Source organism: Danio rerio, chromosome 21, assembly GCF_049306965.1.
Source record: "Danio rerio strain Tuebingen ecotype United States chromosome 21, GRCz12tu, whole genome shotgun sequence".
Lineage (NCBI taxonomy): Eukaryota > Metazoa > Chordata > Actinopteri > Cypriniformes > Danionidae > Danio > Danio rerio.
Window position 1 is genome coordinate 21,638,244 of NC_133196.1, and position 23,992 is coordinate 21,662,235.

General features: G+C 35.0%; 3 protein-coding genes across 18 annotated transcripts in view; 1 reads left to right on the forward strand and 2 right to left on the reverse strand.

Moving 5' to 3' along the window:
• The first annotated feature begins 26 nt into the window (after positions 1–26).
• pde6b (phosphodiesterase 6B, cGMP-specific, rod, beta) overlaps positions 27–23,992 on the forward strand; it is a 54,228-nt gene continuing 30,262 nt past the window's right edge. For 3 of the 15 annotated variants that reach the window (XM_073935236.1, XM_073935233.1, XM_073935235.1), the window contains exons 1-3: positions 27–289; positions 10,183–10,265; positions 11,786–11,872. The gene's annotated coding sequence lies outside the window, so the exon portion shown is untranslated. Of the gene's footprint in view, positions 290–10,182; positions 10,266–11,785; positions 11,873–18,942; positions 19,117–22,436; positions 22,477–23,992 lie in introns of those variants that run through there. The other 12 variants (XM_073935240.1, XM_073935234.1, XM_073935245.1 and 9 more) reach the window with 8 other exon arrangements.
• Positions 1,725–9,785, reverse strand: slc26a1 (solute carrier family 26 member 1). 2 transcript variants are annotated; one of them, XM_009295333.5, is made up of 4 exons: positions 9,683–9,785; positions 6,448–6,674; positions 4,924–5,565; positions 1,725–3,791 (listed from the first exon to the last, which is right to left on the reverse strand). In XM_009295333.5, the coding sequence occupies exons 3-4, from the start codon at positions 5,539–5,541 to the stop codon at positions 2,274–2,276; spliced, it is 2,136 nt and encodes a 711-aa protein (XP_009293608.2). In that variant the 5' UTR covers positions 5,542–5,565; positions 6,448–6,674; positions 9,683–9,785; the 3' UTR covers positions 1,725–2,273.
• On the reverse strand, positions 17,159–19,501 carry rbp4l (retinol binding protein 4, like). Its single transcript, NM_199965.1, is given in 6 exon segments — positions 17,159–17,354; positions 17,473–17,685; positions 17,786–17,898; positions 18,959–19,095; positions 19,198–19,315; positions 19,440–19,501. Coding segments are annotated over 5 exon segments (591 nt in total). The 5' UTR covers position 19,315; positions 19,440–19,501; the 3' UTR covers positions 17,159–17,343.

Here is a 23,992-nt window from a genome sequence, read left to right on the forward strand (position 1 = left end):
TATCGCCACGAGTCGAGCGCCACTGTGCGTTCCGGAGCGGAATAGTTTCCTTATCAGAAGCGATAATGAGGGTTTGTTTTGTTGTCGTCACAACTTTTAGGATGTTAGTTAGTGTGATAAATTGTCGAAATAACCTTTAGATAACATGTGAGTCTTTGCGCCACTTAACACAATAGATAAACGAGCCTAACTTGTGTGTTGTAACAGAAACGACAATAATGATGAATCATGGAGGTGGAAACATCTCAATATCCCGTCTGTGGAGTATCTTCAACTAACGTTAACTAAGGTAACTTACAGTCAACAGCAGTGTTAACTTTCTATGTGTGCATTTGGCAAACACTTGACCAACTGTTCATTTACAATAAGCAAGTCCACCTAGTCATTATTGAACCTATAATTAAATAAAATAAAATAAATGAAACTGTTTTGCTATGTAATCATCATAATAAGTTTGTTGTTCAAAGAATAAACTTCCCACTTTGATATCAGAACCAAATTAAATAATCAGATATGTTTATACATACAATGTGTGTTAAAATCAGTGATGTAAAGTAAAACAATGTGTACTTTTACTTTCCCTTGAGTGCATTTTTAGTGCTGTATCAGTACTTTTACTCCACTACTTTCCTTCAAACTGCAGTCACTACTTTATTTTTCTTGTCTGAGTATTGGGTAGTCTTGACTGAGTAGTCTTGTGATTCCCGACCAATCAAATTGCACACAGAAGGTAAATTGCCTCATAATATCAAGACATAGTAATTTATTATTGCAGTAAGCTGTTTGGAAGCATTAAAAGTGTCCCAGAAGATGTCCAAAATCTTTACACACATTAACCCCAAGACTGTTTGATGAAAGTCACTGATGAGAAATGACAGATGTTTTACTGATGAGCGAAATGGACTTAAACACCCAGGACACACAAGACGTCAACATGATGACACAAGATTGATGTTGCGTTTCGTTTGAAAATGAAAATCAGGTTGACCTCAGAACCCCAACGTCCAACCTAAAATCAACTAAATATCGACCTCTAATGATGTTATAGCTTGACGTTGTGTGGATGCTCCCACTATGACGTCTATCAGACTTTAGATTTATGTTGCCATACCTGACGGATACATGTCAGTATTTGACGTCAATGTGACGTTGGTTTAAGATGTTGGTTCGACGTTGGATTTTGGTCACTTTCCAACACAACGTAAATCCTAAGACTAGACATTGAATTTTGGTCACTTGACATCACAACCTAAATCTAACCTAATATTACATCTAATGACGTTGTGTGCCTGTGCTTTTTAGGCTAGTAATGGTACTTTTACTTAAGTACAATTTTTCAGTACTCTTTCCACCACTGGTTAAAATGCAAGTAAATTTATAAAGCAAAACATATGTTAGAACAATTATCACATAAAATGTTTAATAGTTTAAATTATGAAAAACTTTTTACTGACAAAAAAGTCAAACCTATTGGTTTCAACTTCCGGTTATGGTGCCTTGCTTAAGACACGCACGAGTTAACCCAGCTGTAATATATTTTTTAAAAAAAACTAAATTTATCCCGGTTTCATTTACTATTCAAACTCAGTGTCAAGACTGAAAAGTGCTTAAGATGTCACCTAATATGCAAAAGCAAAAAAACCTATTGGTTTCAAGACGGTGGCAAATATAACAATGAGGCAATAAGTGCACTGAAATGGACACAAAATAGGTCTAGACACTGGTTTATAATAAAATCAGATCTTCAAGTGAAACTTTTATTTCCCAAAGAAGAACATAAAAACATGTTCACATTTAAAAAAAGACAGTATAGGGAATGTACAGTCACAGATCTATAATGCATTCTCATGACCCTGTATTTTTTTTTTTTTTTTTTTTTGGCAGTTAGTGGTAGATTTTGCACCAATTAATTTATAAATTACAAATAATTTAAATGCAATTGATTAAATATCAAATAAATTAAGGGATTAGATTGTCACTGTTACATCATAAAACAGTTTTGTTTGATTTTCTTGTAATCCTTGGTCAATCAAAGAAGATGAACAGTATTGTTTTCCAGTGTGATAATAATATAATAATAATAATAATAATAACCTCTGAGTTTATACAGTGGTATAAAATGTTTGATTTTGATATCACATTTGACTCGAAATGTAGTGGTCTTTTTAAGCTATTAAATCATGATCTCATAAACTCGTTTAAGTTGAGATTGTTTTCCAGAAATGTCATGTTTAAACAGAAAATATGCTTTTCAGCTCTTGAATATGGACACATTACACAGATGAGTCATTAACCGGTTGTGTCATACTAGTAGCAAAACAAACAGCACTGTGGATGGTATAAAATAACAGTCTATCCATGTTTATGTCATCAGCTCCAAAGAAAGAGCCTTTTCTTAACGAATCGATGACTGTGGTGTTGCAACAAGCTAGAATTACATTCACACCAACTTCTTTGTAGTCTTTAGAAACTGTTTTGAAAGTGCTCACTGCTGTCGTGTCTATCATAGAGATGCAGGAGCAATCCAAGATGATAGTATGAAAACCCACATCTTTAGAAATCAAACAAATGCCGACATCTCCATTTGTTTGATCTACTCCATCAGTCTTCTTCTGACCCTTAGCCCTGGCTTTTTTCTCCAGCTTTCTTCTGCGAGTAAGTTCAAGGAATGGCTCAAGTTTGGTTGCTTTGTATAACGATTTTAAAAAGAAGTCTTTGTTGGCATAAAAAAGAGGTGCCTGGAAACGAAAGATCTTCACGTTTGGAACTGGCGAAAGATTATCATACTCTTCCATGTCCTCGTAGTCATTAGTTTGCTCAATTTGCCCCAATAACGAAACCTTAGGATTCTGAGTCTGGACCACAACACAGATCATTGAGAAAATCACCCCGATTACCAACCCAAGCTCCACGCTAATTAAAGCAGTTGAGCTCATTGTAACCAGCCAGACAATTGCCTCAATCTTGCTCTGACGCCATTGCTTAGGGACATCTCTAAATTTGCGTAGTGCACCTCTTAAGCTAACAATGATGATGCAGGCGAGTACACACTTCTGCAGGGCGTAGAAAAATGGTGCAAAGAAGAGGAGGACCAAAAGAACCACCAAGGCACTCACTATGCTGGAGACCTGAGTCTGGCAGCCTGCAGAGTCCTTCACCATGGTTTTTGCAAGAGCGGCACTTGTTGTGAACGAATGAAAAAATGAAGGGATTATGTTGCAGAACCCAATCGCTATCATTTCTTGATTGGGTCGGACTGTGTAGCCATGCTTTTTAGCAAACATCTCTGATAGAGAAACCGTAAACGCAAAACTAATGACCGCCAATGGAATGGCATCCCATGCTATCCTTGGCATAAGTTCAATGCTTGGCATTTTTGGAGGAATGAAACCAGTTGGAATGGCACCTGAGATACTGGAACTAAACTGACCGTTTAGATCAGCAAAGTGGGAAACTATTGTGGCAACTGCTACTACCACCAGTTCTGTAGGTAGTGGTATCTTTAAAATCTTTTTGTAGCGATCCTGGATCTCTTTTCCTGCAAGCAGTACTATGATGCAAATGGCACTTGTTATCAAGTCACAGAAGTTGGTTTTGTGGATGTTCTTGAAGATGTTGATCCAAGTGACCACCACGGTGCCATAGCCTTGGTGTCGAGGGATCTTAAGGCCAAGCAGGTATTTAGCCTGGACGGTGAGAATAGTGCAAGATGCCCCGGTGGCAAAGCCATCGAGCATAGGAGAAGAGAGATAAACAGACACAAACCCAAGCCTAAGAAAAGCCATCAGCACCTGAGGATCAAAATAAGAAAATACATATTGGGGTCAATATAAGGACATTCATTTCTTGAGCCGTTAAATTACATTTTTGTAAGTGGTTAGTAGTAGTATAGTAGTTGAAAGTCTAAGGTCCTGTTTATACTTGGTATTAATGTGTTTATATTGATCAAATCTGAAGTGGACCATGCCAGTCTATGATAGCGAGACAAAAATAAACGGGTTATAATATTTTTATATAATATAAATAAACGGGTTAAGATATTTTGAGCTGGTCCACTTAGACCACTTCTGCAAAATACAATCGCCTGGATGCTTTTGTAATGTAGACCTTCATTTAGTTGATTGCGATCGAATCCTAGTATAAAAAAGATGGATGACATGTTTCCACTTCCTTCTACTAAAAAAAGTGAAGCTAAAATTTTTCAACTTTGCCATTCTCATGGTATGAGTCAGGGCCACGAAATCACATGTTCATCACCAATTCATCACAAACAATTTAAGCAGCAAAAAGCATAGTCACAAACACCCCCCCACCCCCACCCCCAAAAAAACTACTTTAAATGATGTAAACAAACTTATAAATTTTAGTACTTTATTTCACAATATTAGATCAAAAGATTAGAAAAGTTTATGAAAGTGGGCAAAAGAGATTAAATAACCAAGTGTAAGCGTGAATGTATCTCCCTTGTCTAGTTGTGGTAGGGTTGCACAATACTGGAATTCGGAACCAATCGATACTGAAATTTGAAAAAGGTCTATTTCCCGCTAACATTCGAGCGCTATCTTAAACATTACTGATTTGCGGTTGTGTTCACATGCTCAACATAAATGACTGTAATTGTCCGTGAAGCTCAACATTTTATTGAACTCACAGCTGTTTACTGAGTGTGACTACAGATACAGGGACACTGGAGTGTTTTAAAGCCACGATTCATCTTGAACACAAATGGCAACTGTTAAAGAACGTGCTCAACAGCACTCAAATGTTAACGGGAAATGGATGTTTTTAAAACTTCAGTATCGATTGGTACCGAATTCCAGTATCGTGAAAATCCTGACTTGTGGCCTGATCAACCCAAAACACATCTCTAAGCCAAGTGTACACAGGACCTTAAACCTATATGATTTACAATTCTGTACGTACCTGATAGACTCCAGCAAGAAATGTTAAAGCTGTAGCGATGCTAATGGCATAGCATTCCTTTCCACATTCCATATTCAGCGACATGATCTTCAAGTTGACAGCAGTGATGTTGGTTTCCCCAGTGTCATTAAACCCGAATGCATTTTTTGTACTGTCTTCGTTTAAATCAAAGCCTGCAAGGAAGACCTCACGGTCCACAACTTGTCCAACCATTAGACTCATAAGGCTGAAGATCCCCACAGAAACATGTCTTGATGTTCCCATAAAAAAGTATATGATGTTGGAAAAAAACGATGTGTACAAGCCGTAGATAGGTTCCAAGCCGGCCAGAAGGCAGTATGCAATGGCTTGAGGGATCAATATGATGCCAATTATGAGCCCAGACATCACATCTCCCCAAATATACTCCTTTACTTTGTACTTCGGAAGCCATTTAACCACAGGGAAAAATCCAGTTAGAGTGCTCTTTATTTTAGGTCCCGTGCAGGAAAGGTTTCGCTGTATCTTGGTCTTTATAATCTCACGAACTCCTCTTTTCTGTCGTACTCTGCGCTTTAGCAGACCCACAGCCACACAGTTGAGGTCTTCCTCCATGGCTTCCAATGATGAAGCACCCATGTGCTGATGAGGCTTTTAAGACAACTGCTGAATAAGAGACAAAGACCTTTGATCAGTTCCAGATTTTTAAAGATCAAACTGTGTTTGTGAAATTGGGTAACTGATTAATCACTGCTTTAAAATGTGTTTTCATTTTCCAGCAACAAGTCAATAATTAGTCTCACGAGTTAACACAATTATCAAGGGTTATATACCAGTCATTGTTGAGTTTAAATGTTTAAGTAACAGCATTATCATCTGCCAATCATTACAATTGATTTCTGATACTTTACTTTTCACAGCCTCACAACTAAGCTTGATCTTACATCTCACCTAAATCTCAATCCGTAAACTCATTTTATTATGCTAGTACTGCTATTTAATTGTGGCAATGATGTTAAAATCCTTTAATAATCATTGATTAAAGCAGCAACCTTTCTATGCATATTGAAAGTATAGAGGTTGCACAAGCACTTTTACCAGAATTTTTTTTACTTAATCAAGTTAAATTATTAGTTAAAATGTCCAATCACTAATCAATTTGCAAAAAAAATCTCACCAAACATTAGTCTTTGATTCAGTGTCGCATTAAGTCTAGCTTAGGATGTGCCTGTTTTCCTAGAAAAGGAAAGGCATTAATCTGTAATCAAAGTAAACTTTGCATGCGGTTTATCTCCTAATTGCCTTTTATTGGAGTGTCGTAAAAAGGGACATTTAGATATGAGACCGCTTTCCATGACGGCGTCCCATAAAATTCATAGGTATATATTTGATCTTTCATTAATGTAGGCAAACTATTTTTGTTTTGCTCTCCAGCTCCAGTCTAAGTACGTGACTATTAAATACAACAAACACCTCAGTATGGTCTTTCAAAAGGACAGAAAACAAGTAAAAAATGAACGAAACTCCTTGAGTTTATGCACTAACCTCTCTATACCACGCCTCCCATCGGATAAATGAAAGGACATGGTGCAAGTCCATGCTTCAGTATGCAACCTTGAGTCAGTCCCCCTTTCCAATATCAGATGTTTTAATAGGCTGTCGAAACCAAGCCAGAAGGGTTGTGTCCCTCATGGCTGCACATACAATAGCTTGTAATGCTCTGCAAGCCATGGCAATAAGACCAAAGGAGTCAAACAGCTGTCAAATGGTTCCTGTTAAATAAAGCAAAAACATTCCACACATTAGATTGTTTTACAAAATGATAATAACAAAATAATCAAAGTTTCATCTGCATTTATTAAATCAGTTATGTACTGGATGAGAAGTGCAACACATTTCAGTTTAATTCAGATTTACTTGTATTGCGCTTTTCACAAGCAGTGATATACATGTAAACAATACGTATATGAGATAGAGAGAGATGGATTGGGCTGCCTTAAACAAACAACCCAGCAAACAATTTTGTGTTTAATAGATGTCTACTAAACATCTAAGCAAAGAAAGCTTGGCTAAAACTAGCCTAAACTTGGGCTGTTAGTGAAAATCTAATAGACATCTAAGAATAGCCCAAAACTAGACTACAATGTAAGAAAAATCCGTTATTTTACGTTTTTTTCTGGCAGCTGCAGGGTTAAATTACTGAAATTTACTGTAAAATAGCGAACATTAAATTACAGAAATTCACCAGAAATTTAAATTTGAGGATTTTTTTTTTGTCATTTAATGTCATTTTGTTATTTTACAGTACATTTCTATCAATTAATTGCTGTCATTTTACGTATATAGACAGATTAGACAGACTTTATATGTGTAGTTATTCATTTTTGTTTATTTGATGACTAGTCTAGTTTTGGCCTATTCTTAGATGTCCATTAGATTTTTACTGACAGCCTAAATTTAGCCTTATTTTAGCCAAGACGACTACTGTATGTTTAGACGTCTGTTAGACATCTAGACATCTTTTAAAAACAAAAAGGGAAAGGGCTACTTCAAAATCTAGATCTCTGAATCAGTCTACAATTCATTAATCTAGTTAAGATGAAACTGTGATTCCTAAGATTCCCTTTTACATGGAATGTACTGTAGGATCTTTGAAATGTTTCAGCTCAGTTTAATAAGAACCAGTAAATCACTGACTCCTTAGACTCAAAATAAAGTAATCAAACTAGACAATGCTTCAAATGTTCCTTATTGTCCTTATTGTGTATTAAACTTTAATTATTAATCAGAGCAATAACAACACACCCTGGCAACAAGATGAAAGAAGTCAGTGTTTTACTAGTTCTTATTAAACTGAGCAAAAACATTTCAAAGATCCTACATTCCATGTAAAAAGGAATCTTAGGAATCAAGGTTTCATCTTAACTAGATTAATGAATTATAGACTGATTCAGAGAACTAGTTTTTACTAGTTAGAAGTAGTTTGTTTGAGGCAGTGCAGAGATGTACAATGGCTGTAGTTCATACTACTCACAGGATATATGCTATTATACTGTGAGAAAAAAAAGTGTGAAATTTGTGAGGCTTCCAGCCTTTTAAAATTGAAATTTGTGCAGCTTCCAGCCTTTTACTATAACTGTTATGCTTTTAAATTAGGCTCCCGCATGATGAACATCTCACATGACATGGGGGGATATTATCACTAAAAGAAGACAATGGAGATTTTATTCAGTTTTATTACACTAAAGCAGTTGGCATTTGAATTTAATCAAAACCTTTAGTAAATATTACCTGTTCTGTTCTGTTCTGTTGTGTGTAAATATTTGATGTTTTGGATTCTGTCTGTTTTGATTTTTAAACCATTACACTGAAAACAAATATTCAGTGGATTTACTTAATCTTTTTTTAAGTGGTTTCAAACTATTTATGTGAACAAACTAATTCAATTTAGTAATGTTTAACTTAATTTGCTTATTTAAATTTAACCCATATAAATTGTTTGCTACCACTTATCTTAAAACTATTTTGTAAATACAATGAATCTGGTTTTTTTTTTCAATGTAGTTGTGTGACTGTTTCCTGTAATGTTTGTTTTTACTACACCATGCTGCGTGTCCCTAATATACAGATGAAGTCAGAATTATTTGCCCCCTTTTGATTTTTTTTTTCTTTTTTTTAATATTTTACAAATGATGTTTAACAGAGCAAGGAATTGTTCACAGTATGTCTGATAATATATTTTCTTCTGGAGAAAGTCTTATTTGTTTTATTTCGGCTAGAATAAAAACATTTTTACATTTTTTTAAAAAAACAATTTTGGGACAAAATTATTAGCCCCTTTAAGCAAATTTTTTTTTTTCGATAGTCTACACAACAAACCATCGTTATAGAATAACTTGCCTAATTACCCTAACCTTCCTAGTTCACCTTATTAACCTAGTTAAGCCTTTAAATGTCACTTTAAACGATACAGAAGTGTCTTGAAAAATATTAAGTAAAATATTATTTACTGTCATCATGACAAAGAAAAAATAAATCAGTTATTAGAAATAAGTTTTTAAAACTATTATGCTTAGAAATGTGCTGAAACAATATACCCTCCATTAAACATAAATTTGGGAAAAAAATAAACATGGGCGCTAATAAGTCAGGGGGGCTAATAATTCTGACTTCAACTGTATGTACCATTAATAAGTCATTTCTGTTTTTAGGTTAGGATCTAGTATGATTTATAATGTATTTTGGTCGTTCTCAGATGCCTTACTATTGTTTAAATAAAAACAAAAGGACGGTTCAGGCAGTTTATCCTGCAAACTGCCAGCGTTTGTCATCTGGTACAATAAAGATACTGTGGTTAAGAACAATAGAGTTCTTTCTTTTTAATTAACAGACGTGATGAAGCCTAGAGTGAGATCTCAGTTCACTTTATATGAAATGATTCAGTTTTGAATCACACGTTATGAATGATTGACAGACACACCTTTAAATATGAGTCTTATGTAAGATATATCCAAATAATAGTATAGAGCTATGCAAGTTTAAATAATGTCTAGGAATCAATTGTTTACATGTTCAGGATTATATAATCATTTCTAAATGTCTAAAAATCCTGAAATTATGTCATAAGTTATATTCAGTTTCATAAATGTGCCAAAAGGCATGTTGCTTTATATTTATTTCCTGATATATTCTTGTGCATCCATATTTAAATAAAGGTTATATATATAGGGGAAGCCCGCCACCATACAAAGAATATTTTGCTACAGAAATAGGGACTCACCCTTATCATAGTCATGGATGAGTAAAATGGTCAAATCATTTGCCATGCCTTCACTGCTGAATTTCCCGGTGCACTTTAGCTTGACTGAATGGAGCTGAGGATTGTGGGTAAAGATGTTGCGTCCTGTGCTTAGCGTTCAGCAACCAATCATAGACAGACGGAGAAAGAGGAAGAGAGAGGAGGGGGGGCTCTGGGTTTATCACCATAGAAACAGTGCCACCCACAGTCACTGCTTAGTATTACTGAACATATACACACACGGCTGAAAGCATCTGAGTATCGTGCCCTGAGAAAAACTGAGAAGACATTTGCTTTGTTATATATATACTGTAGTGCTAGATTTGATTTTATATTTAAGATTTTTACATTTAATACAAGTCATATTGTCTATAGACTTGTCATATGAATGTCAGGGTTCTAATGTGCATCTAAAGTGCTCAGTATAGTTAAATAGGATGTGTGCTATTTTTTTGTTAAAACATTTTCTCTTTAATCCACAGCCACTGCATATGGTCCAGAGTATCAGCTGGTTTTAATACCTCATTATGTGACTGGAAGTTTCACTCCAGACTGTGGATTAAAGGTAATAATGTTGTTAATAATGATATATTGCATTACCAATTATTTTGCTGGACCACAGTGTATCATTGTGAGCCGCGGGTATTAATTTTGCTTTGCTTGTATGTGTTTTTTTGCTTTGAACTTAACCCAGATAAAAAGTTTACTTAGTGTTAGGAAAGGTATTTCAATAAAAGAATTACTTGCTAATTACGTTATTGAAATTGTATTTCAAAATGTTTACTTTGTGCTTAAAAGTAACTTAATTACTCAATAAGAAATTTAATCATTCGAATCAAATACTCATTAAAATCCAGATAAATCTCAATCCATAGGTAATAGAAAATTGTTCAGTGAGGGGGACACTGACTAGGAAGTGTGGATCTGAATGCAGGTTTATTACACAGAGATGGTCAGGCAAGCAACAGATGTATACAGGGAATCCAGAGTCATGGTCAAATAACAAGTAAATGGTTAGTTCCGGTGGCAAACAGCGTAAACAATAAACAAACAAAGCATAGATTTGTACATGACAAGGCAAGGAAAACAGTTCACAAAACAGTTAAACAAGACTCAGCACTGAAGAGTGTGTGTGTGCTGTTTATAAAGTCCATCTAATCAGTTCATGAACAGCTCCCAGCTGTGTGTGTGTTTGTAATCAATCGAATGAGGAATGTGTGTGTGAGCGGTGCATGACTGAATATGTAGTTCTTTAAAGTGGCAGGTTTGTAGTTTTTTAGCGGTCAGCATAGGCTTGATTGCTGGTGATCGTGACAAAACTAAACTCTTTTAGTTCCTTTAATAAAGGAACTTTTAGTTTTGCTTAAATATTGCTTAAATATTAGTTTTGCTTTAAAAATAACACTTATTAAATGTTAAACAATATATGCATCACAACATTTCAAATTAATATTACCACATTTCATATACACCATATTGACAAATGTTATACTCAATGGTTTTATAAATGTAACCTTCTTCAAATGAGAAATACAATTATTTAGCAAAATAAAATTGTTTAACATATAATACAATTTCTCTGCTTCTCTGAATTGATTTATCCAGAACTGTTGAATTAATATATAGTACTTAAGGCAAGTACATTATAAGTAAGTGTAATTAAATAACCTAAAATGAAAAGTCATCCTTTTACTGCTGAAAACTAAATGAAGTTTCACAAACTAACTTCGAGAGGAGCATGTGATATGATTGACTGCAGCTGGCCACTCATCTACACTCATTGGCTAGCCAATCGGATTGATCCAAACTCACTATAAATAACCTAGCTAAGATCTACTCCCTTATCTTCGTTTCCCGAAGAAACCCCCCATCCACCCCTTCTCCTCCTTTCCTCTTTTGCTTAGGGGAGCTCTCGAGAACACCTGACCTCGTACTCCCCTCACATGCTTTATGGACCTGGCGGGAGCCCTGGGCTCAACTATCTCCGAGCTCAGGGTTCTCTCCCGGGACAGCATGCCAAACCTGCTAACTTGCTAACAAGTTGTCAAACAGTATCTAAGTGTGAACTCTTGAATTGAATTACAGTAGCCAGTTACTTTGTAACCAGTTGCACTCAACACTGGTTGTACAGAGGGAGGAGGAGGGATGACCTGCATGTTTTTGAAGCTGAAGGTAAGTAAATTTACAGCAGATTTAGTTTGAAGTTTTGGAAAAACTATTCCTTTATTATCTTGCATAATTTAAATATACAGATCTTTTTTGTAGTTAATACATATTTTCTGTAAAGTTTTCTGCTAAAAGCCCAACACTGTGTCTGTGTTTTTTTCTGTTTTAACATGCTTGCTTTTTCTTTGTTTGATTGATTTGATTGATTGGTTGATTGGTTGATTGATTGATTGATTGATTGATTGATTGATTGATTGTTTGTTTGTTTGTTTGTTTGTTTGTTTGTTTGTTTGTTTGTTTGTTTGTTTGTTTGTTTGTTTAAGCAACCCAGATTTCCAGATAACTGCTCAACCAATAGGAGATATGGGATAAGATAGAGGGGCTATTTGTTTTCTGACCGGTAACAGATGGGCAGAGTGCTCAAGAAAACTAGCTTTAAAACATTAATTGACACAAATTTTAATTCCTGAATATTAGAAATCAGATCATTTTAGTGCAGTACAAAATCAATTGTTCCACTAGGTATAAGAAAAAAATATTATATAAAAAGTCATATGAAAAAAATTCCAACCAAAAAGAAGCAGTTTGCCAAACTTCATGTGAATAAACAGGGAAAAAAACAATGCTAAACAATGTTAGTTAAAAGATTAGAAATATAAAAAAAATATGTTTGATATCAGTCTGTATTTGGGACAGACCTCCATTATACTCATTTAAAAACATTTGTAAAAAAAAAAATACTCCATAAATCCCTGAGCAGGAAGCCCTGTTCTACATAATCCCAACTGGAGTCATGAAAATCTTTGACTAAAGTTAATCTTAGACACACTTTTAAAACTGTATTCATTGGATCTACCCAGAAAATTTGTAAATAAGCTTAGAATACATTGACCAAGTTACTCATTACAGTTATTTATTCATGGGAACGTCTTCAGTTTTCTATTCTTTGGTAAAATCCAGTTAGATCTGTGTCTGCACAATTTGGAGAATTTTTGTGAAGGCAAATTGGTTTCCCAGAATTCACACACAGATTTAGTTCATCATGCTGACTGAGAGGGTGGCTTGATTTGAAAGTGACCTCTGTGTGAGGGGTGTTTCATGCATCTTTACTATATCAGCAATATACAATGGAGCTTTTTTGTCCATCAAATATAGCTAGTGTAGTCAGCATGTTGAAGCAGCATACATTTATATCGTGCTTACAGCAAAGTATTACTCTCTTATCTTTTTGTTCTCTGTTACTTTTTATTGCTATACAAGATTCATTATCCCCATTTAAAAGATTGTTTATCCACAGCAAACAAAGCACGAGCCCAAGTTAATTATAATTTAAAAACAGGTCAGTACGTTCATTTATATTTGCTGACATTCTTCCTCTGTTAATGTTCATTGCAGTAGTTGTGGTTACCCATTGCTTCTAGCACAAGATGGGCTTTAAAGATGTGTACGTGTCTTCACTTCAATTCGCAACACTACACATAACTACTATTACTAAATCCTTCAAAGAGTGTTATCAAATTAAATGTAGTCTTGAGGCCTGTGTGATGAACAGACCAATGTTTATTAATTTAGGATTTTAAATGCATTAGTAATTTTGCAATAGTTATAACAATACAGATTAACAAACAGTTTTTCTATGTAAACATCTATATTAGACACATTATGTAGTATTAGTAGCTGTTCCACAAATTTTGCCAGACTTCCGGTATGGAGTCTGGTCTTTTCTACATCTTATTTACCTACAGTACATTGGCAGGGTTTGAAAGCCCCTAATGTCATTAACCCTGACTTTCTGCAACTGAGACTCGGCTCAGTACAGACAATCTGTTCTGTTTCCAAGACACCAGCTGGCATGAGAATACTTATCTGCACTCATAACAAGAACAGTTTTCAGAAGGTATTAACCTATTATAGATAAATTGGCAAGACCTCGGATGACCCAACATAAAAAGGAAGCAGATAGGGCCATACGGAACTCTCTTCAGACAACCTGTTTGTATATACATGTATATATACATGTATGCCAATTAAAAATATATATATTTTAGGCCTTGGGAACTCTGTTATTAAATCGGGGAAAATCAGGTTTATTTAAACTAATTATTTTTGCATATTTTTTGTGATGCTTTAAAACAGGCTTACATAAAATATTGTGAAAACTAATACATGCTGAACTTTTCTGCTGCTAATGTAATTGTAATTTTAGAAGTACATATAGTAAAAATAATATATTTTAAATATGTACTGTATATGGTACACTGTAAAAAATGCTGCGCTCCACACTTTTCCTTCATGTTGTCCCTACACATATCAATCAAGTTAACATAGAAATTTTTACTCATTTAAGTTGATTAAACATAAAATATTTAAATTGCCCCCCCTCCAAAAAAAAACTTTAGAATTGCGTTGTTTCAACTCATTTTGAATTAGTAGTTTGAACAAGCAGCAAAAGTCATTTTTTAAGTGCAAGTAATTTTAATATGTCACTAAGTTCCCTTAAAATGAATCAATATTTATTTGTATGATATTGACACGGAACCAAGAGCTAATGTCAGTTTACTGGAGTTATCGTCACTTAAGCCTAGTAACTAAGTGGATAAGTTGATCTTCTTTCTTTGGCAACTTGACGCCTGTCCAATTTTAACTTAATTACATCGCAGGAACTCTCATGAACCCTCTGCAGACGCCTTCTTGTAATCTGTATTCTGTTTCCTAGGCAGAATTATTTTTACCTCTTCATTTATAATCACCAGACACTATAGGTGTACCCGTTGAACTGCTTGTTGATGTAAATATCTAATTAGCTAATCACATGGCATACATTAAAATGTAGCCATGTAGATGTGGTCAAGACCATCAGCCAAAACAGAAAAGACATCCAGAGACCAGTGATTCAGCCGGTCAGAGGAGAAAGAACAGAGTGGTTTGCACATAATCTAACCTACTGTACATAACAACTCTTTAAAGCCAAAGTCTAAACAAGCGCATATGAACACCCAATAGCATGCAGTGTTAAAGCAGTGAGCTACGGCAGTACTGAGGGTACGTGGGCTCCTCAAAATTACATGATGAAAAAAAAAAAAAAAAGCTTGCCTAATATGAGGAATCTCAATCAATGATGCAAAATTTGGATAGTAGGGTGTGAATTTGGTATGGAGTACATTAAAGGGCACCTAGGTTACCCCTTTTTTCAAATTTAATATAAGTCTTTTGCGTCTCTAGAATATGTATGTAAAGTTTCAGCTCAAAACACCCATCAGATTTTTCATTATACCTTTTACTAGATCCTTTTTTATACATCTTTCCACCAGGGGGTCGTTTTGTCGTACTGCGCCTTTAAGGCGAGTCCTCCCAGCCTACTGTTTCTACGTGCCTGTCAGCGTGCCTTAAATCTCCCCTCTCGGCTGTGTCAGACAACAGACAGACTTAATGGAAGAAGGTTTAACGTTTGTGAGAAATACTACAGTAAGAATTTTACCAATGAGTATTTGTTGTGTAGTTGCATTGAGTACACGCTTGCAATGAGTGACACGCAATATCATTACAAAGTTCAAGCACGCACACACACACAGATACACACGCACACACACTCTTGATCACATTTGATGATGATTGATGATCCTAGCGAACTGAACAGACCTTTGATTCCCGGTTGCTTTGCGCACATCTGGTCTTGTTGACATGATTATACATGTGACTCTTGGGACATGCTACGCGAAGCTGTCCATCAATTTAGTGGGCGGGGGGACCGCACTCCTACGTCACCTTGCGGTCGATCTGAAAACTGCTCCAATCGGTCCACCGTTTTTTATGTTGTTAAATTGAAAATAAAGGACTGGGTATGTTTATTTCACCCCAATACGACGGTCTATACATTATATATACACACATGTCTGTCCAAACAGCTTGAAAAGCAGATTTTTCACCATAGGTGCCCTTTAAAGCTTGGATCCATCCTGTCTTGTATCAGTGGTTTAGCCTGGTTAGGTGTAATGGAGTAAGGGATATCTTCTTGGTACACTTTGGACCCCTTAGTAGTAATTAAGCATGCATACTATTGATCAGAATTAGAGTTGATCATTTGTTCTCCATATTTAAAGTTTTGAGGAATTTTAGTCAAGGCTATACGTAGAAGAGCTGTTTTACAAAATAGCCAAGGGTTCAACGAAAACCCTTTAAAGGCCACAAACTATAGAACAGCAAGGACTGTAGCACAAAGAAAGATTACAATTAACTTTTGAAGGGTATAGCAGTCAGAAATGAATAGGAAGTTTAGAGGAGCATTGAATGACTTCGGCACATCTCCAACACATCACTTAGCTATAACTTTCTCGCCAAAGATTTTCTAGAGATTTTTAATCAGGTTTAGATCTGGACTACTGGCTGGCGATTTCATTATTTCTGTGTTTTTAGCTTTGAGGACCTGCGGTGAATGCAGAGGAACTATATGTTGCTGAAGGAGCTTTAAAAAAAAAGAGTGTAGCTGTACAAATGGTCCAACTCCTACGGCAGAAAACACTTCCTTTTCCACCTTTTACTTGCTGCTTTACAAAGATTAAGTTCAATAAAGGCTGAAGTTTGATGGTGAACATGATGTTACTCTTTGGCTCCCATCATGGACAACCTGCTGCTAGAGGTTTCAGTCACTTTAGAAAAGCTCACCATCTTGGAAAGTCTGATGAAGTCGGGTACATCAATAAACTACCACCAGGTTCTAGTTAAACACCAAATAAATGGGAGGTGTCTTAAAAAATTTTCTTTAATTATGATCAGAGTTTCATGTCACATACAATACAATAACTGCTCTTTTACTTTTGCTTTTAAAACAGCCCATTTACTTTTAGGTTAACTTCAAATCAGACTAAAGCCATGGTCACACTACACAGTTTGAGAATGTGAAATTCAGTCAGATGGTGCTATTAAAAGGGGTGTGATAAAACAAGATATATCAACACTGATAAAATGAGCAATTCCTCTAGATTTAAAATTTCTGTACAGAGAGGTCAGGTTTTGGTCTTCTATTGGTCTCATGCATTCACACAATGCAAATTTGCAGGTCAGAGTTCACCAAGCTTAAACTTTGGAACACAGCAAAATGCAAAACTTGTCAAACTAGCTTGTTTTTAAAATCGCATGTTTATGATTGAAAATCAGTGAGGCAAAAAGTGCAGTGTGACCATGCCTTAAACCAGTGACCTCTCATAATCACCTGTGGCTAAAGATATCGAGGACATTTAAAGCAAACACAATCATCCACCACACTAAAATCCATGAAAGCAATGCAAAATAGGCTTTGTTTAAAAAATATTTATTGTCATAGACACTTTACAGAATACAACATTCCCTTGAGATAACTTCAAAGATCTTAGGCTCCCTGATGCACACATGCACCTCTACAGTGCTGAAATGGAATGGCCCCAGAATCCGCTTCTTATGCCAGCACGCTAAAGGAATCCCTCTTTGTTTCCTCAAACAGTTTAGCAAGCACCTGTGAAAAGAAAGAAGCAAAAAAATAAAATAATATTCTGACTCTCTGCCACTAACACGACTACTTATGCTGTTTTCCAGTAACACTGAGCACTGAGTAAGTTCTGTCTTGGACTTACCAGACTGCAGCACAGGCTGGAACTGACCAGCCATGCAGATCTCATCTTGTTTCTGGCGCACAAGACGCTGGATTGCTGGAGGCAGGCCACGGGGGTTACGTGAAAAGACCAGGGAATAACCATCATCACATGAGCCATCATCCTTCAGAGTGCGACAAGCATAGGTAATGGCATAGTTGTCATAGTCGGTGTCGATGACCCAGTAGTTGTCACCTTTACAAAAAAAACAAAAAAACAATACAGACTGTCAATCGATTTGCATTCTAGAATGTCGGTAATGGATACAGATATGGTAAAATGATTATCTTCTGACCTCCGCTAGACAGGTAGCTTGCCAGGCCTTGGTAGTTCATGAACATCTTGGCAGGAGTGGTAGGGTCAGGCACACTGTACTGGGCAGCCATGTCAGCACACACAACCCAGAATCTGTGAAGAGTTAGCAGGATGAACATTAGCATGGGATGTCATCATTAATATATTGCATTTAATTTTGGTATTATAGCCTGTTCATATTGAAAATAGCAATAGCAACAATTGTATGTGTCAGTACTAGCAGATGATGATGCTTTGTCTGCAGTTTGCTGCAGTTTTGCCATCTGTTACTTTAAATCTTCACATCACAAGTGTGAAGTTCTGAGAGTGATGCAGTCATTTAGATGTAGTTATGGTGTGGACGGCCATTATCTTTCATTTTTAATGTTTTTGGCATTACATCGTCATCATTATGATTATAGCTATCATCTTTGGTGTAAACAGGCATTAGCATTAGCTTGTGAAGTCATGGCTGTGGTATATTTAAACTTCCTTGCTAAATCAAGCCAGGTGTCTTAAGCAGCAGAATTAGCATTTAATATCATGCATTTAAGCTTGTTTTCTGATTCAACCAAATTACCATGGTTTTATTATAGTAAAAGTGTGGTAACCAGTGAATAATTATCATTTGTATAACCAGTTTTACTATATTAAACATTGTTGAACTATGGTATATGTTTTGTACCATCGTTTCTTCACTTTATTGTTCTCATATGTTTTTAGGTTGCTTTCCCAGTCATTCCAGATGTCATAAACAACACGATTAGCATTAGCATGTTACCCCATCATCATCATTGAAACTTATTTATAGTAAGTTGCTCTCTGAATAAATCAACATTCAAAACTTAGTCACATTAGCATGCAATACAGTCACAAACATATATTAAAACTTCTGTTTTAAATCAAGTTTCAGCCCTTAAAATTAACCATGGTTTTGCTACAAATAAAACCGAAAAAGTTTGTATTGTGGTTTTTCCATGGTATAAACAAATGTTTTTGCTGCACCATATAGTATAACCATTGTATTTATATTGAACTGTGGTTATACCATTGTTAATCAATGTTACAACACTTTTACTGCAATAAAACCATGGTTAATTTGTTAAGGTCATGTTGTAAGCAGCAGATTTACCATGATCTTATTGTATTCAAATTTTTTAGATTCACAGCCTACCCGAAAAGAGTTACTCGGCCCTTGGACGAGGCAGTCATGGTTCCATCATCATCGATTGTGTATTCGGCAGAGATGTTGTCCTGGAGGAAGAGTCCCTCTGGGTCTTTCTTCTGCTGAGCGTACCATTTGCCTGCATACTATAAAGTAAAATACACCAGGTCAAGTCGGGCTGTATTCACTGCATTAACAATGAGCAAACGTTTGTCCCCATTGAGACAATCAAACAGCATACAACGTACCCTCTTGGGGTCAAAGTCGTCCTTGACTGTAAAACTCTCTACAGCGCAGGATGCAGAAAAGCAGCGCTCAATGTATGACAGGAAAACCACCAGCAGGGCAAACTTGTAAAATCCCATTCTGAGCAGCCGGAGATGAAAAGAATGTCATCTCATTGGCTATTTCCAACAGTTATGACACTAAAATAATATATATTTCCAACAGTGTTTTTCAATAGTTAACCTCACAATTGTCTAGATCTTACCTGCTTGTTTTGATGATGTCCTGAATGAATGAAAGAATGGTTTTAGTAGTGTAGGATCCTTCTTTGTGGTTCTCCACAAGGCTGTGTTTTCTAAACTGACCAAGAGCCCTTTTATACCAACTCCACAGACAGGCTTATTGATTATTTTCACTTCTTGTGACTAAATAGGGTTCTTAAATCTACGGTTAATCCGTTTGTAGAAATCCTCACTGTAATCTGGCTTCTCGGTTGAACCCTCCCATGCTTGCCATAAAAACAATTAAAGCTTTATGCAACTCAGTTGAATACGGTGAGACTTTGTTTAAGCAATCCAATCACATCTGGAAGCAAAGCTAAAAGAATCAGTCTGCTAGCATTATTTGTGTAATTGTGTTATGCACTGCATTATGTAATGTTATTAGGTTGCTGGCAATTTCACAAAGTGAAAAATAGATTTACAGTATAGAGTAGTTTCTCAAGTAATATGCAACTCATAATAAATATTTTTATATGTTCAGTCCAAAAATTGGTCCTTTTCATCTCTTGATAGATGTGATAGCAAAGAAGAACGTGCTTTGGTATGCAAGATACTCTGTTGTAGTGGAATGATTGTGCCACATGTTTCAGAGTTGACAATGGCCTCCTACTGGCTTTGTGTTGTTTTGATGAGATAGATGTGATTACAAAGCTGCTTTTTTATTATAAGAGTCTGTTATGTAAGAAGGTACTTGGCACATTGTTGAAGATTTATGTGGTGTGATCAGTTTCATAAGGTTAAAGAGGGCCTTTTTAATAATAGCATATTTGTGTACTAAAAAAAGACTTTACCAAACAAAATCTAGAATATACCATAATATATCTATGATTACATGTTCTCAATTGTTCCATTTTTATGTATTCATGTGTACAGTCTCCTAGTTTCCCTCATCGTTTAAATTGACACTCTCAAAAATAAAAATGAAAATCTTGTCATTGGGATGGTAATTTTATTAAAAGGTACCTACAAGGGTTCATATTGTAACCAATAAGGTGCATATTATTATGTTAAAACTTGAAAAGATACACTGCTGTACTTTTTAGGTGCTAATATGTGCTTTAGTTACCATTTGGTAACTTAAAACATAAAGATACTGCCCCAGCTCTTGTATCTTTATTTCTGAGAGTGTATTGTGAAATTGCTCAGTAATTGTATAAAGAACATTGTAAATATGCTGGGTTGTTTCAACACAAATTTGGGTAAAATATAGACAAATCGAACTCTTGTTTAAAGATTTATTAAAAAAAATTGTACTAATCAGTTTGTTTTACGCTAATTTTATATATTAAATAACAGATAATGATATATAAAATAATACACTAAACTATTAGTAAAAGTTTATAATAAGGTCCAATACAGCACATTCAAATCATGTTTTTATAGAACCGTATAAATAGGGTCATAAAAAGGCCAATTTGGCATCTCATCTTTAGGAAGAGCATAAATAAGTCAAGTTACGTCGAGCTTTATTGCCATTCTGTTGAATGTGGACATACAGAAGAACGAAATGTCATGTCTTGCATTACCATGGTGCTACATAAATTAATCAGAAATACAAACACAACACTGGACATAGAAGCTATTATTTAAAAACCTATGCTTAACGAACATTAACTATAAGATGCTTAACTATACACATAAGCCAGGCTATACAAGTACTTTTACATGAGATTGTGCTGAATATTGTGCAAGAGAGGTATTAAAGGTGAACATTGTGATAACATATTAGCATTCAAAAGAGGGCAGCATTCCCAGTATAGGTTAAAACCGGACCTAAATATGCACAATGTAATGGAACTTATCAAATATACTAATGGCAGTATGGATGCATATGATACTGGATTACCCCACCAGAGAGCAAAGTTCATTGAGGTGACTGTTGCGTCTGAGCCAACTGATCTCAGTGCTGTAGTGTGACATTACCTGTGGCCAACCAATCCTGATACTGCTAATTCAGCATATGTTAGCCAGATAGGCCTGGGAACTGGTCCCAAGAACGGCTCAGAAAGACAACTGGGGACAAGAAGTACTCTTTTCATTGCAGATAAGAATAGATGGCAAACAAAGTTATTTTACTGTTATCTTTTAAACACAGACCTAGACTGTTAACAAAAAAAAAGTAATTACTGAATTATTTTTTCAAGCAAAACTGTAGTAATGCTCACAATAACAGTAGATTTATAAGTAAATTGAATCAAAATAAGTCTTAATATTGCATATTCATATTAAATTATATTAATTATATTATTTATACTAATTTATTATGTTATATTAATTATATTATATTATATTATATTATATTATATTATATTATATTATATTATATTATATTATATTATATTATATTATTCCTAAACAAGCTAAATGATTTCTATGCTCCAAAAAATACAATGTTTTAAGGTATTGAGCTTATATTTTGTAAGCTTATAGTTGAAGTTTAAAATAAAATATAATATTTTGTATTTTAGCAAAATTTCAAATAAAAAATACATAAAATAATAGTTTGTATTGTAGCAAAAATGACTTATTAGAAGGATTCTTTAATTTATGACTTGACATTAGCCCCTTTCACACATACAGACCTTTCTGGAAAATTACCGTCAATTTTCCGAAAAGGTCTGTATGTGTGAACGGGCCCTTTTTGATAATACCAGTAAATTCGTTCCGGCAATTTTCTGGAAAGAGAAGTTGTAACATTACTGGTCATTACTGGAATGCTATGCTGTGTGAACGCAGAAGGAAAATTGCTGGAAAGAGCGCATTCACGATTAGAACGCGTGAGACATGTGCTCCAGCCAATCAGAACATTTAGTCGCATGCATCCATGCTGTTTATAAAATAAAAGTCTTTGAATATTTTTCCAGACACATTCAGCTGATAGATGTTAGTCAGATAACGTTTCTGTGTTCCTTCTTAATGCCCACTGCAAAAATGTTTTCAATAAAATGCTTATGATGAGCTGCTGTTTGTTTACCTTCCAGCTCTGCTTCAGTTGCTTGACACATGCACGTGAAGTAGCCGGTGAGCAACAGCACACACACGTAGAATGTACATCTCAACATGCGAAAGTGTTCCTTAAAATGTTTTCATTGAAGTTGTTCACAATACTAATCCATCGACAGAGTTTGTAATGGAGTGAAATGTTTACAAATACAAGCACAGCCGTTTAGAGCTCATTTTTTTGTAAATGATGTCAGAATTTACCTGTATTTTGGAATAGATGTGTGTGGTCTATTCTGGAAGAATTCCAGAACATCCTCGTCTGTGTGAACAGCGCTTTTTTAAATTTACCGGTAAAGTCGTTCTGGAAATTTTCCGGCTATTTACCGGTATCTCTTTGTGAATGGGGTTTTTGAAAACACAACTGACTAAGCATCATTGACATCTCTTAACAATCATGTATGATGCTTTAATGTCATTAATATGGGTATACTTTGTCGTAACTGTGCCATTTTGTCTCTGCAGATGATGAGCTTATAGCATATTACAACATCAGAAATACACATTGAATTGTTAATAATTTCAAGTTTGAATTATACAAATTTTAAAACCTTTTTAAGTTTCAATTGAAACATAAAAAAGCACACACACTAGTATGAGAGATATTTTTTTAAATGCAAAAACAAAAAAAGCTTAAACTTAATCTACACTTTTAAGAAATTAAACCAGTATAAGAAACTAAAAAAAATCTTTAAATAATTATTTAAAATTATTAAAAAAATAGTGGCACTTACAAATCTAATACTTTTATTAAAATAAACATTAGTTTAGAAATGTAAACAAAAAAGTAATGAAGTTATTACAAAAAAAAGTAAGGTGGAAAGTAAGGATGCATAAACTATAGCACACACACACACACACACACACACACACACATACACTCGCACAAAAACATTTCAACATAAAAAGGTTCTTCTGGACAACATAGTTTCATATAGAACTGTTACTATGTGATGCACCTTTTTTTAGAATGCATGGCTAACCGGGCTAAATTCTTTTGGCACAACAGTGTACAGTGGTATCTATTTGTAGGTGTACTCCAGAGAGATTAGTACACTTCTTTTTAAAGACTGTCATGGCTTTTTTTGGCCACAGCTTCTCTACCTGTCTGCTATATATACACTATGTAAACAGATGACAAAAAGAAAATGTGTAAAGATTTGTATTGTTTGTCCTTGGCTTAATATGGGGAACTGCTATTGGCCATTACAGTAATATAAAAATTAAACATGAACGCAAAAAGTATCTAGGCAGTTCAACCCGCTGTGGCGACCCCTGATAAATAAGGCAGAAGGAAAATAAATAAAAAAAGGAGCTAAAGACATTAAAAGACCAAAGTATTGAAAATTTTTATGCTTAACAGAAGAATTTCTAGTGTCATTTTGACTTCTTTACACATTTTATTAGTGTAAAGCATAAAACCTTTTGTAATTTTAACAAAAACCTGTTGAGAGAGTATTGGCAGTCTGTGTTGTGCAGGGTATTCGTGGAGTTTTAAAAGGTCTCAAAACGTCTTAAATTTCAAAAACAAAATTTT